Genomic DNA, 13,686 nt, shown 5'->3' with positions numbered 1-13,686 from the left:
ATTGTTTCAAAGAAATTAATTTGCTGAGAGTATTTGATCCCTCCCCACCCATGTGTTTCAGCTTCATTTTGTGCAACATAAGGAAACAGCTCTAATTATAAAACAGCTATAATTATTTTACAGTATTTGATTTGCATACCTCTGTAGCAGTAGAAAGAGATATTTTTCATGATTGGTAAAGGTATTATTGTGGATAAAGCAGCTGGATTTCTTTGTTTCAAGAGTCTAAATTCATTAAATACAATACGACATTTCCAGTGCTTTGGTTTGCCTGTAATTGAGAGGCTGTGATTTCAGTGTAACGGCTCTGTTAACTGTGGCGTTCTGTCATGCTACTACAAGGAAGATGAATACTTGGTTAATTTTACTCTTCTCAAAACAGTGGTATTATATTTAATTCCAAACGGATCATTTTACACGCGCTGGAGAAGAAAATATATGTAGATAATACATTCATACTACAAGTCCAGGGGGTACTGCTGACATAGAATATGTGGAGAATTTCATACTTGCAAGAAGAAATGGAAAAATAATACACTATGTTGTTTATGTGGCTGTGATATATATCTTTGAGACATATGTTAGCTCTTGGTATATTGGATGCTCTCTCGGTGAAGATACATTGCTCAGTTTTAATAAAGATATTTTTATGTATATTTGGGGTAAAAGCCAAAAGCTCTTATAAATAATTTGAGCTAAAGGATTAAGTAGATATCTTGAAATAATCAGGATGGATCATTTGGTACCTGGTTATAAATAAGCACATACAGAAATAAGATATGCATTTCCTTGAAAACTGTGGAGTACTCCTAAGGGTTGTAAAGTCTGATTTTAAATGAGAAGTTTTCTTACAATTTGAAAAATACTAGCAGTATTTTTCGTATCTTTATATAAAAATGCAAATACACATCCAAAGTTCCAAATGGGGATTGGAAGTATGGATAACAATAGAAAATAACAATAGAAAATAATGCTGATATTGAGAATGAAAAGCAGTTGAGGCTATGTCCTTTAGTGTTACTGTTTTGACTTCGACATAAAACGATTCTGCATACAAATTTTGTGTATTCACATGTCAGAATCCTGAAAGGCATTAACATACATCAAGTTTTTCGGTGTCTACTTTTCATACTGCTTTTCTCTACCAGATTGGAATGTGTTAGAAAATCTGAGCAGCTGAACATCTTTTGTTTTCCGTGGACAGTTATTATACATGCATTCATACAGAGTTAGACAAGTTAGAGCCTTCAATAGCTCTATGCAAAGATAAAGCTTCTTATCTATAAACCTGTTGTCTACCTACAACATACACATACAAAATACACATGTAAGTAATTTTCTAACTGCCACAATGTTTGACTGTGTATATCCAGTGATATTTTGTTTAGCTGGGCTCTATTAATAGAAGCTGAAGTATTTATTATTGGAAGTGATGAAATGGACTTTTAAAATATGGGAAGAAAAATAGTCTTGTAACAAGCTTTTTAGTCTATGTTTTTAAACCTGCATTGCATAATCAGTCAGCAGCCATTTGAGAAGGAGCACCGCATGTACTACAACTACCACCTCTATGATCATTGTTAACATAATTGTGCCAATAATATGGATTTTACATTTTTGCTATCACAGTTGGCTGGTGCCAAATTTTTCTTAGTTGTGTTTTAGAGAACTCCGAGGGGGAAATACAATGAGAAGAAGGCATAAATGAAAAGTCTGCCAGAGGAACACTTGAGATGTTTCAATTTTGGAATTTGGTTGAATGTTATGTATTGTTAATACATAATAAATGGGGTACCCATTGTAGGCATGAACATTAATAATATTGAATTGAGTTATTCAAATGGAAATGGTTAGCCATTCGTTATGCAGGGGCACAATGCTGATAGAGTTGTCATGTTAGAGCTATGTGCGCTGTTGTATTTTCCAAAATTAGAAAAAAGAGCAAATGAAAAAAATAATGAAGAAATAAAAAATATATATTTTTCAAACTCTTGATGAATATTTTTTGTTCTGTTTTTTGAAAGTCTTCAAAATTCAAGGAGCTTTGTTTTTAAATATTAAGTTACAGTCCAATTATTTCCAATTAAAAGACTTCCATGATAAAATTACTGTTTTCATCAGCACAATTACTGGTTGATTTACTTTGGCATACCCTTTTCAGCCTAGAGAGACATGTATGACACACTTGACAGTTGAATGAGGCATTCCAAGGCTGACAAGAGATGGTTTTTGTCCTCTTTTAAAGTAAATCTTGTGTCAAGCTGTAGTAGAGGTGATGATTTCATATTAAATAAAAGTCAATTTCTTTGTATAAATTATTTGAAAGTAAATTTTTTGGTCAGCACATCACTTCCATTTTCTAGTCAAATACGCTGTGGACCTAAATGGAAGCAAGCTACCTTTTTTTGTTTCCTTTTATATGTAAACTGCGTTGGTGAACTTGTGATTCAGATATAGGAATTTTAAAAAGGCTAATAAAGGTTAATAAATTCTTTAAATTTGAACAATCATAGCAAAACCTATCTAGCCAAAATCAAGGGAAAATGTGCACATGTATACACATGCATATATATATTAGTCTTACATTATTTCAAATGATTAAAAGATATCTAGGAAGGATAGTTATAGGGACTGCGTGAGGCAGAAATGAAATTATATAATGCAAAAAATTGAAAATGATTGCTAATTTCCTTCCTATGTTTCTCTTGAAGGATTGTTCGTCTTCAGAAGAATATAGCATTGCTGCAGCATTACTACCCCTGACAACTGCTTTCTATAGGGTAAGTTTTTCTTATTCTTCATTTAAAACCACTCCTATTTTGTGTAATTTTAGTTTACATATAGTTAAAAGGAAGAAAGTGATGACAGAAGGTGCATGATGGGTACGAACCCTTGTTCTAAAGTTGACTGATGTCACTGAAACTCTTTTACGAGGAAAGGTTGACTTTATTTTCTGATTTTAGTTCCTCTAATAATTGCCAAAAAGCGGTAAATTAAAAAAATATATCTTTTGCATGGAGTATCATGTGTGTTGAAATAAGCCTAAATAAGTTTTGATTTCACCATCAGGGAGAACAGGCAGCTTTGAACATAGAATCATTAATTTCTTGTATAGACTTCTGGTTTCAATAGGACTACTGAGATCTCATACCATCTCTCTCACAAAAAGTTCACTGACATCTTTTGTGTATTAAAATAGTCCCCTACTTATATTTAACTCTGAAATTTTTTACTTAGTAAGTAGTGAGTCCCCGGATATAAGAAGCATGATGACTTTTTAATGTTCCAGACCTGAATTAAAAATAAAGTAACCTGACTGTTGCTTGCAAAAGCCAGCTGTTAATGCATAATAGAAAAAGAATTTTGTTTTTCCCAGATCTAATCCTCAGGTTCAGTGATGGTCCCCTTTGGTATGTCCCATTAGATACAATTGTTTGGCAAATGTACTTATTTTGGTATAAAACTTAGTTATTCATACTAAACACATACTGATGTGTTTTCCAGCACATAAGATCAGTAGACAAACTCTGTAGTGATTAGTTACAATTAACAGTTTATAGGTTCTGTTTGGAATTCGAGTCTAAGTGAAACTTTTTGAAGCTTTTTTCAGCTTCTCTAGAGGTTTTCAGTATTTTATTTTAGACTGGAATGAGTATGCTAAGTGCCTAACATGAACCTGTGTATGAACAACAATCTGTATCAATATTCTTAAAGTAAGAATAATGGGTGACATTTTTCCACCCCCTTCAAGTCTCCCTTTATAATATCTTGGAGGGATTCCTGCTGTACAGTTATTCTAAATGAATGTTCCTCTTTCCCTGTTCTGGGTAGAAGTTGTGGCCAATCCTGCTGCATTTCTTTTTTCCCTTGAGCTTCCTGCTTTCTAACATATTGATTAACAGTTTATAAATTTTCTATTCACTTGGTTTTTCTTTACAGAAATCTTAGAATAGTATATGTTTTGCTGCTTAAAAAGTCATATTGCTATTCTGTCTCTGGTAAGTCCAGAGGAATGTACAAGCTGAAATTAAAATCATTTGGGGAATTAATTGTTTTTATTAAAATTAATAGTGGCAAAACTGGTACGTTTGTACTATCAAACCATGTTAAGGCATTTTCTGCTGAATTGCTTGTCAATTTTACTGAATTCCCATATACAGTGTTATTTATACACACATCAAGCTATGTTTTCTTTTCTGTAGGCAGCATACAGATATTTCAATACTGTTGCTTCAGTATGTAGAACTATCTTACCTCTGCAGTGTGATTGTCAATATGCTTTACAAAAATGTTGAAGTAGTGCTTAGAAGTATGTACTTGTTTTCAGTGATGTTTTTGTTGTCAAAACACCATGTTTAATGCCAGAAGTGTATTAAATATTATTTCACCTGGCTACACTGAAACTACACAGTGTTCTTGGAAGCCAGGAAAAGACTGGAAGTGAGAATACAAGTTTTCATTTTTGTGTTCAGTTACTACAGAACTGATTTTCCAAATAAAGTTACCAGTAAGAAAGATTGTAATAAATCTAAGGACATTGTGGAATTGTATCAGTCAAATATATATTTTACCATTTGTATTTGCTGTAGTATTTTTATGGGAAATTAAGGGATTTCATTACAATACATGTAATTCATGTTACTTAAATTAAATAATGAAAAGAAGTTACACAACATCACAATTCCTTTATTAGAGATCCATTGTACATATGAAATACTAAATTTCAGGATGTGCGTTCATTTTAGTTATCTAACATAAAGGAGAGCAGTAATGAAACAATTACCTTTTCATCCTAAATAGCTTTACTGTACATGGGTGCACAAAGACAACAAGTGTTTGAGGTCTATAAATAAAAAGAAAGATGTATTTTCATGCGAGTCCAACAGATGAAACCAAGAAGCTAAGTAGTAAGGAAACATATTGTTAGGGGTAATGTCTTTAAGGTTCTGGAACAGTCTCATAAAGTAGCCAAAGCTCTAGCATTAAGGTATTTTAAAATATTCTTGGGAAAACGGTATAAAATAAATTTTAAGAAACAAGCTTGTGTCATCTGACAGGTCATGCGCATCTCCTATTTTCTTTGCTTACATAATGATTACTCTAGGGTATCTCTACATGTATCTAATTAAAAGAACAAGAAATATCATGGCGTGTACAGCATGGTATCAGCTCTTGGGTTGTCTGTTGAAATTTAAGAATTCCAACTCTTGAAGTCTGGTGAGTGGCCTGTTGTGAAACTTGATTGGGCAGGATTTAGTCACAGAAGTACTCTAAGTCATAGCTGGCAGGATTAAATTCATAGACAAGAAGTCAGTACTGGCTACATATTTGTGGCCTGGAGAAATAACTTGAATTTTTCTAGAAAAAATGGTCACAATGCTATTTTAAAATTTTAGTAATTAATTTGAGCTGTTAGCAAAATGTGACCCACCAGTGACAGTGAACGTCTTGATGTGTACTTTTAATGTCACAAAAACAAACACATCTTTGCTTCTGGGTTAGGAAAAGGTTTTAGTTTACCATTAGCAATGCTGTTGGAATTTTGTTTAAAATTGAAACAATATAAATAACATATCTTTATACATGAAGATAAAAGAATTTTTCCATGGATTTTGTTTGTTTGTTTGTTTTTGTTTTGTTTTGTTTTTGTACAGATGGCCCATGCTTATTTGGTATGCAGTCATTTCTTTCTGTGTATAAAGTAGAAATGTACTATTCTGTATTGCTGCATTAAAGAGTTCTTCATCTACAAGTGGGAAGAAAGGGCAAGGTGAAAAAGATATTTCTGAATTTTGTTTTTTCTTTTATTACTTTGGGAAGGAAGACAGCTTCACAATTGTATAAGTGGCCTTGTCAAATTCACAAAATTTGGATATACCGTTTCAAATTATGTCTCTTTGTAAGGTGGCAAGCTGTAGTGTAGACTACACTGTATTGAAGGTTTAGTGTGCAGCGAAAGTGATGATCATTTGTAGGCACCAGTTTCACACTGTCCATTGGACCAACAGGCAGAGGAAGCAAAATCTCTTTTTCTCCCTGCTATTTCAAGCCACAGGCTGAGCCTGCTTCTTCATCTTCCCTCCCTTTTCAGCTAGGGAGATGTTCTCCAGTCTGATCACAGATTTGTTTGTTGCATCCTTCAACCACTGCAGAACCCGAATGTGCAGAATAAAACACAATAAAAATCTTCTGACTTTCAGGGAGTTTTTTTCAACATTTTATAATTAAAATTTCCTACTTGGACTGTCTGTAATCATGTGTGCTCAAATACAAGTAACCCGCTTGTGAATTACTGTTATTGAGCATTCAGAAGTGACAGTTCTGACCACCTGTGTTTGATTATAGGAAATACCGTAATCAGAATACACTTCTCTGAAACCGAAGTTTGTTAGTAAAAATGTTGAGTGAACGACATACAGTATTTTATAGGTGTCTTCAAATTGCAGTAGCCAGAGCAGTTCATAATCACAACTGGTGGATTTAGATTTCTGAGTCAGTAGTTAATGTTTTGATGTGCATAACTCGGATAGTGTTTATCTAGTTTTAGCAAAAAACAACAACAACAACAACAAATCTAATGCAGCAAGCCGTCTCATTGAGTGAATTGGGTGAATTACATAAAAGTTGTCACTTGTCCTTTACTGTAACATAGTGAGATGCATTGGAGACTGGTTCATAATTTTTACGTGACTAAATGATATGCTTCTTGGAAATAATAGCGACTAGAATTCATTTTTTTTGTGCTTGGAAATGAACAAATTTTGAATAAAATTTCAGTTGGATACTAATGCTAATTTTATTTTAGAATGTGCAGTGAAACACTGGAGAAATACACACACTAGGGCTTAGTGAAATCCTCAGGTTAAGGTATCGATTGGATGTTCTTGCGCGTCTGCCCATTTATTGTTTGTACTTCATACACCTAAGCCTTCCTCTACTGTAAAAGAAATAGAATTACATAAAATAGGAGGTCTGCTTTATTCAGGCTTTTAAAAAAGTCTACCAGAATTTGGTGAATCATTTATATAAAGCTTTTCAATATGTTACAAAGTATTTATTCAGGTCATCTTAGCAATTATGGTAGCATCATTTTTGAGAAGTTAGTGCTTATTGGAAGTGTTGGTTGGTTTTAATCTTCAAGGTAGTACAAAATCACAATTTAAGAAAAAAGTTTGAAATTAATGAGAAAATATGAAGTTGGAATGTTTGATGGAAAAAATGATGTATAGCCCAATTTTTTTCCATAGCACCAAATATATGCTCTTCAGCGTAGCATAATAACAAAAGGAAATTAATTTGAGTTTATACTTTCCTGCTTGAAATGAACTACAAAGTTGCAGTAACAGCTATGACAGACATAATGGATGAAAATCTTCCCACCTTGAAATGCTGAAATAAATGACCTCTTCACTCCAGAGCCTCTTAGGTGTCAGAAGGTTGCCAGTTACAGGGATAAGGGCATTCTCTAAAGATCAAAGAGGGAGTACTAGAGAAATTCAGAGTAGTTTATCATATTTTGAATATTTAGACTTTTTTCCAAGAGACACCCAATTCCAGGATGATTACATGTAACAGAAGCATCATCATGTGAAATGCTCTCTCTCGTGTAGCATCAGGTACAAAGTGACATGATGAAAAGCTGATTAAAGAATCAGCTCAATTTTTATGTCTTTATCAGGCAAATCTTACGGTTAGTATTGGATGAAATCAGTGGAATATTGACCCAAATGTACAGTGAAAAGCAGTGGAAAATTTGGTACTAATATTATCTTCTGTTACCTTTCACCAAATAATGCATTAATCTTTATCTTGGAATTTGTATAAATACCATGAAATTGTATAGAGGTAGCTGATGATGGCTGATTTTGAAAAGCAAATTAGTGGTGTTGTGGGTTTGTTTGTTTGATGGATTGATTTTGTTTTTGATTTTACACTTGATGTGAGTTTTAATTCTTAATTTGCATTTCTACTTAACTGTAATTGGCCCAGGCAATTCTCATAAACAGCAGTACTTGTTGGTTAGCCTTCTATAAAGCTAAAAGGACTTTTTGTAATGTGTTAGCTTTCTACACTGATTGATTTTCATTTTTAGATCTAAATGACTTCTAGTCATTTCTGGCTTACTCTGATGTGCTTGCAATGAAACCACTTTAACATTCTGCACTCTTGAGTTGTTGGCTTTAATTTAGAAAACTCCCATCCTGAAAGACTTCCTTTATTATCCTGGCAAGAAGCTTTGTCTGCTTCCATTAATTTTCTTCTTATATCTCTATATTTTGCCAGTTCTGATGCTATCTTAGTCTGTGTAAATGTTTTCATGACTGAAACTGTATTAAGTAACATTCTTTTTAGTAGTAGTTCTTCCTCTTATTTATCCATTCTCAGAATTTCTCATGTCAATTACCTAAAAGAAAAAATCCATTGTTACAAGCTTAAAAACTGCAAGAGCATACCCGTATTGGATGCTAAGGAATAAACTGAACTACAAAGAACAAACTATTTGTAGGCAGACTTCAGGTGCTGACTACTTTTACATAAACTCTTCTAGAATAAGTAGTAGCATAACTAAGGACATCACACAGCAGTGAAGAAATTCTTTTCTGCGTTACTCCTGATAGAGTTACAAGTATCAAAAGAATTACGTATTTGCTCTCATTGTTGCATTTTGCTATTAGTTTACTATCAGAGCCACAATGCTTCTTCATATCAGCAGAGATTGTATGTTTCAACTCCATGTAACAGTCTGGCTTGTAAAGCGGGAGAGTAGTAATGTGAGGGGAAAATGTAAAATGGCATGATATACAATAATCGTTTTGCAGGACTGGAAGTGTATTTTTGGATTTTAATCCTTACAGGCAATTCATATTTTGTAAAGAAAAAGTATGTGTTTAACCTTCAGGTTGAGGTCAGTTCCTAGACTTCTGGAGTGTAGCAGAACCACCATGTGGCATTTTTATGATATAAACTAGATTTTAAAATATGAACTTAATATACCAGTTGCTTTTCCATATATCATCATATTTAACAGTTCTTCATTCAGAGATATTAGTCGTTTCGCATGTATACAAGCTGACAGGCAAAAAATAGATTAAGAATGATTTATAATGTTATCAAATCTTTGTCTTAGTAGTATTTGTGTTACTGGAAAATCCAGGAGTCCTAATCACAGACCAGAGCTGCTGGTCTTGCTTTTGTACCAAAGAACACAAAGATGATGATCCCTCTCCTAAAGTGTTCACAATATGAGTTTGAAATAAGTACTTGAAGTACTGCTTGAAGCCAGGCTGTTTGAGGCACAGCAAGGAAGCTGTAAAACAGTATTAGTTGTCATAATTGTTGTTGCTTCCATGCAGCAGTAGGTTAACTGTGGCTGAAGGTTTTCCAGAGGTGACACAGAAACATTATTTCACTGAATTTTGAGATAGGGTCATGTAGTTACTTGATAGGTGCTCATGAATTTGAGTGTGGTCATGGAAGAAAGTATTAAGGTGATGGTCAAAGTTCTCTCAGTATTTCCAAACACTTTCCCATCAAGGGCTTTTATTCCATTCATTAGGAGTTACTTTCAAATAAAGATTATAGTTCAGTACATTATTTTTATAAGAAGTAATTGTACTTCTTTTAGTTAAAATAGGAATCTGGGGATTCTTCTTAATTATGGTCAGGTGTTTTTGCAGTATCACAAATGCCAAAACATCATCTTTGACCTTTAATATTCTAATTTGTGTACTTTGTTTTTTGAAAGGATACATAATACATGTCTGCAGAACAGATTTTATGCCTTTGCAGGTAGAGCAGATCTTACTTTCAAAGCTATTTTTAGGTGGAAAAAAATCCAGAAGAATTTCTTCACAGAAAAGAAGAGGATATTGTGACTTTAGCACATTTGTGGGAGGGACTAACTACAGGATTTTTTTAATCTTTGTCTTAGCAAGGAATTTTGGAAGTGAATAACGAAAATGTCATCTCTCTCTTTTTTTTTTTTTTTTTTTTTTTTTCACCTTCTAAAAGTCCATCATTCTAGATGATTTTAATTTGCCTAGTGTGATCTGTGTATAATAGAACTTGGTAAATCTGTTTATCTCTTCAAGAGAATGAAATAGTATTTCACTGTGTATTATTTAATGTTACATGTAATTTTGTGTTAACATACATGTCTGTCTTCATATATCTGTGTAGAAATCTTTGAGATACTCTGTATAGCTTCAAGTAATGCATACATGATCTTCATGAATCTGGCATTAAAGACAATATGTATTTAGATGTTTAAGTCACCTTTGCCAGAAAATCTATACAATAAGTAAAACTCCATCCAGAGTTACATCCCAAATTTGCAAAAATTCTAGAATTCTATTGCCCTCTGCTGGTTTTGCGTACCCATTTGTGATTTGTTAGCATTGAATTGAAAGTCAGTTGGCCTTTCTTTTATTTTTCTTGGTGAAATAACAGTAGATTAGCAGTGTAAGTTGGTACTTACAATTTAAAGTATTTTAGAATTTAAATTAATCTTGTGACCAGTCCTGTCAGGGGACTTTCTGAAGGTCGGTGGGAGAAGGTGGCAAAGGGTTTTCTCTCATGTTGGAAAGGGTTTGGGGTGAGAGGAAATGCTTGATCTAGTATTGTGTGTCCTTTTTTTTCCAAAGCAGTAAAAAGCAAAACTAAAAAAAAAATAATAACGGAAGCATAATAATTACTACTTTATGTTTGTGTGACCTTTGCCCACATTTGTATGTACAATACATATGGGTATAATTTTGTATTTTAGACCAAGCGGGAAAGCCATTTATTGAATAGATTAATTTTATTTTTTTTTTACTTACACTATCCATGCAGCATTCAGTCAGGCTTGAAAACGTATTCACATGCATGTACGTATTCATATGTATGTTTCAGTATTTGTATGCTGTGGTGAATATTGGTATAAGCATGATGTGATGCAAGTTTTATGAAGTTAGTACATAGATAAACCTCACCTCTTCAGGGCAGTTTCTGTAGTGTGATCCTCTGGGCTTCTTGGAAGTCCGTTGAATTTATCGGGTGTCTGTGTGGGCACAGCAGACACGTGAATACAGGACTGGGTCATGGAACACATGCAGAGCTTGGTTTATGTCACCTTGAAGAGTGGCAGCATGTTGCCTGCAGTAAGTGGAACCTATTCTTGGTATGTGATGGTTGGTAATCGAATGTCTACATAAACTGCTCCAAGACGGGGAGTAACCCTTTAGAGTACCCTCTGTCCTGCTATGTCCTGGCTGATCTATAAACTTACATTTGCAGACTACCAGGGAGAACATTACCCAGCACAGAGGGAGTGCTTTGATCCCCTTTGGTATGCAGAGAAGTTTGGGGGGTAATTTCACTAATCTTGGCGGTAGCTTTCTCTCAGAAGTCAAGCAGATAAACCATAGCACAGTGATTCCTTGAGGAGTTGAGGACGAAGCTTTTATTTGGTTTTATTCACTTTTATTCGGCAGCAACCTCCTTCTCCCCTCTCTTCCTTCATCTTGTCACCAAAAATATCCAAACCCCTAACCCAGATTACAAGTTGGAGACAGAAATTAAGTTTACTTCTGAAGGTCAGTGTTTCTGGCAATTCGGTGTTATTGAGCTTGCTCCTTTAAGAGGCATGCAGTAAAACCCGAGGTAATACCTGTGAGAAAAGAGTAGTTGCAGGTGCATTCATATTCTGTTTTTTACTTTTTTTTTTTTTTTTTTTCCTTCACTCTCTTTTTCAACTTTGTAATCAAGAACTCGATCCTTTGCTTTGCTAGAACAAACTTGCTTTCTTCTTTAAGCTTGTGTGGCAGATAATGACTGATGAGCGATCAGTGCCAAGCATGCTTTTCTTTACCAGAAACAAGCAATATAAATAACATAATGTAATAGAGAAGCTGCTGGGGCACCTCACGGTGTGCCTGGGAGTCCTGGGAGTTGGTACACATTTTTCACTGAGCTGTAAGTATCATTTTCAAAACCAGAAGTATCCACTGTCAGGAAAAAGATAAAAAAAAAAAATTGAGGCAGGTATTGTCCTGTGCCACTCAGTAAGGTGGAAAGAATGCAAATTTCTTTCCTGATTTCGGGAAATTGCATACAGTCACACATAGCAAGTCCCAAATCTAGCTTGTGTTTTCACAGACTGCAGAATGTAATTCATTGTCTTGATATGGGTGATGTCTCTTTCATATGTAATGTGGGCTAGGGGGGATTTCTTTGTTGTTCTTTAAGTGCTCTTAGTCTATTGCAAGATCTCGGTGTACTTTGCAGAAGATCACTCATTTTCTGGAACTTATTACAGCTTACACCTCAGTGGTCATTTAGGCTATCATACAGACAGCTTTAGATGAAGGACTTTATCTGTTCAGAACTATTTTTATGATTTTCTACTGGTGTGTATTTTAAGCTGTCAGCCCCTAAATCCTCCCTTATAAGTAGGAAATTCTTTTGCTGACTCCTACATTCATCCTGTCTGGCAGAAATTAATTATCAGGACAGAGAAAAAGAGCATAAATATCAGTATACTTTAGTTGTCTTATGGAAAGATAGGTGAATATTCATGTTATATATGTAGTATTGCTTGAGGAAAAACACTGAACTACTGTTTTACTTAAATCAGAGAAATCCTTTTGCATGCAACAGTAAACATTGGGGCCCATTCGATGTATTAAATTAGTTTCCATTCTAGGCTAAGTACTCTCGGGACGGAGAATATAGACACTTGAAGCTTCATGGACTGCTTATATTTGTACTGAGAGAACTTCTACTCAAGGATTTTGACTGCATAGGAGCAACCATGAGCTTCTTGAGGTTTCTATTCATGTTGATTTTTCACAAATTAACTGAAACGAGGTGAGAATCCTAAGTGGTTTTGCCCCCCAAAATAGGCAGAGCTGAGCTTGGAACTGCAAGTTCTGACTTAGCTTCAGTGCTCTAGCCACTATCGGATTTTGCCATTTGTTTTAGCACCTGTGGTGATAGGAGGGATAATATTTATGATAGTTTAGCATTTTGATGGATTTTCCTTCATCCTTTTGTAAACAGGCTATTTTTATGTTGCCTAGGAGTTAACTGGTCAGTACAGATTTATGTCAATATATTTGAACATGAATCTATCTAAAAATTGTGATTTGTACATGGCTATTAATAATTGTAAATTATGAGCATGGGAGGAGCATCTAAAAGCCCCTCAGCTTTTCTATCACATTCATCCCCATGTGAAAATCATTTGCTTCATTTTTATTTCTGGAACACTGTTATTATGGGCCTAGGATTATGAGTTTAAACTTTCTTTTATTTCTTTCTTTTCTTTTTTCTTCAAAAGCCATCTGGACAGGGAGCTGGGCAACCTGCTCTGGGTGGCCCAGCTTGAGGCAGGGGAGGTTGGACGCATGATCTCCAGAGGTCCCTTCCCACCTCAACCATTCTGTGATGAGGAAGAAATTACATGAGCTGTTCTGGTCTGTGATTTAACAGCTAGATCAAAGATGGGAGCTCTTACTGTGCAGTAATCAAATGCTCAGTTATCAGTTCATGTGAGCTACCATAAACTTCATCACAACTGAAAACTGGGAGCCTAAACTAACCAGTTTTTCTTATGTTTCAATACATAATGAATAAACAAAGTCACCTTTAACATAATTTGCGTCTTCCATATATTTGGATTTAACAGGTTACTAAGAAATTTTG

The 13,686-nt window shown here is 34.4% G+C and overlaps 1 protein-coding gene across 4 annotated transcripts in view; it reads left to right on the top strand.

Moving 5' to 3' along the window:
- SBF2 (SET binding factor 2) overlaps positions 1 to 13,686 on the top strand; it is a 253,639-nt gene that overhangs the window by 178,714 nt on the left and 61,239 nt on the right. For all 4 annotated transcript variants that reach the window (XM_032188226.1, XM_032188228.1, XM_032188227.1 and 1 more), the window contains exon 17: positions 2,712 to 2,780. In XM_032188226.1, coding sequence (XP_032044117.1) covers positions 2,712 to 2,780 — 69 coding nt within the window. The remainder of the gene's footprint in view (positions 1 to 2,711; positions 2,781 to 13,686) is intronic.

Source organism: Aythya fuligula, chromosome 5, assembly GCF_009819795.1.
Source record: "Aythya fuligula isolate bAytFul2 chromosome 5, bAytFul2.pri, whole genome shotgun sequence".
In the NCBI taxonomy this organism is placed as follows: domain Eukaryota; kingdom Metazoa; phylum Chordata; class Aves; order Anseriformes; family Anatidae; genus Aythya; species Aythya fuligula.
Note: the sequence above shows the minus strand (reverse complement) of the source record. Positions and strands in the feature narration are given on the sequence as shown.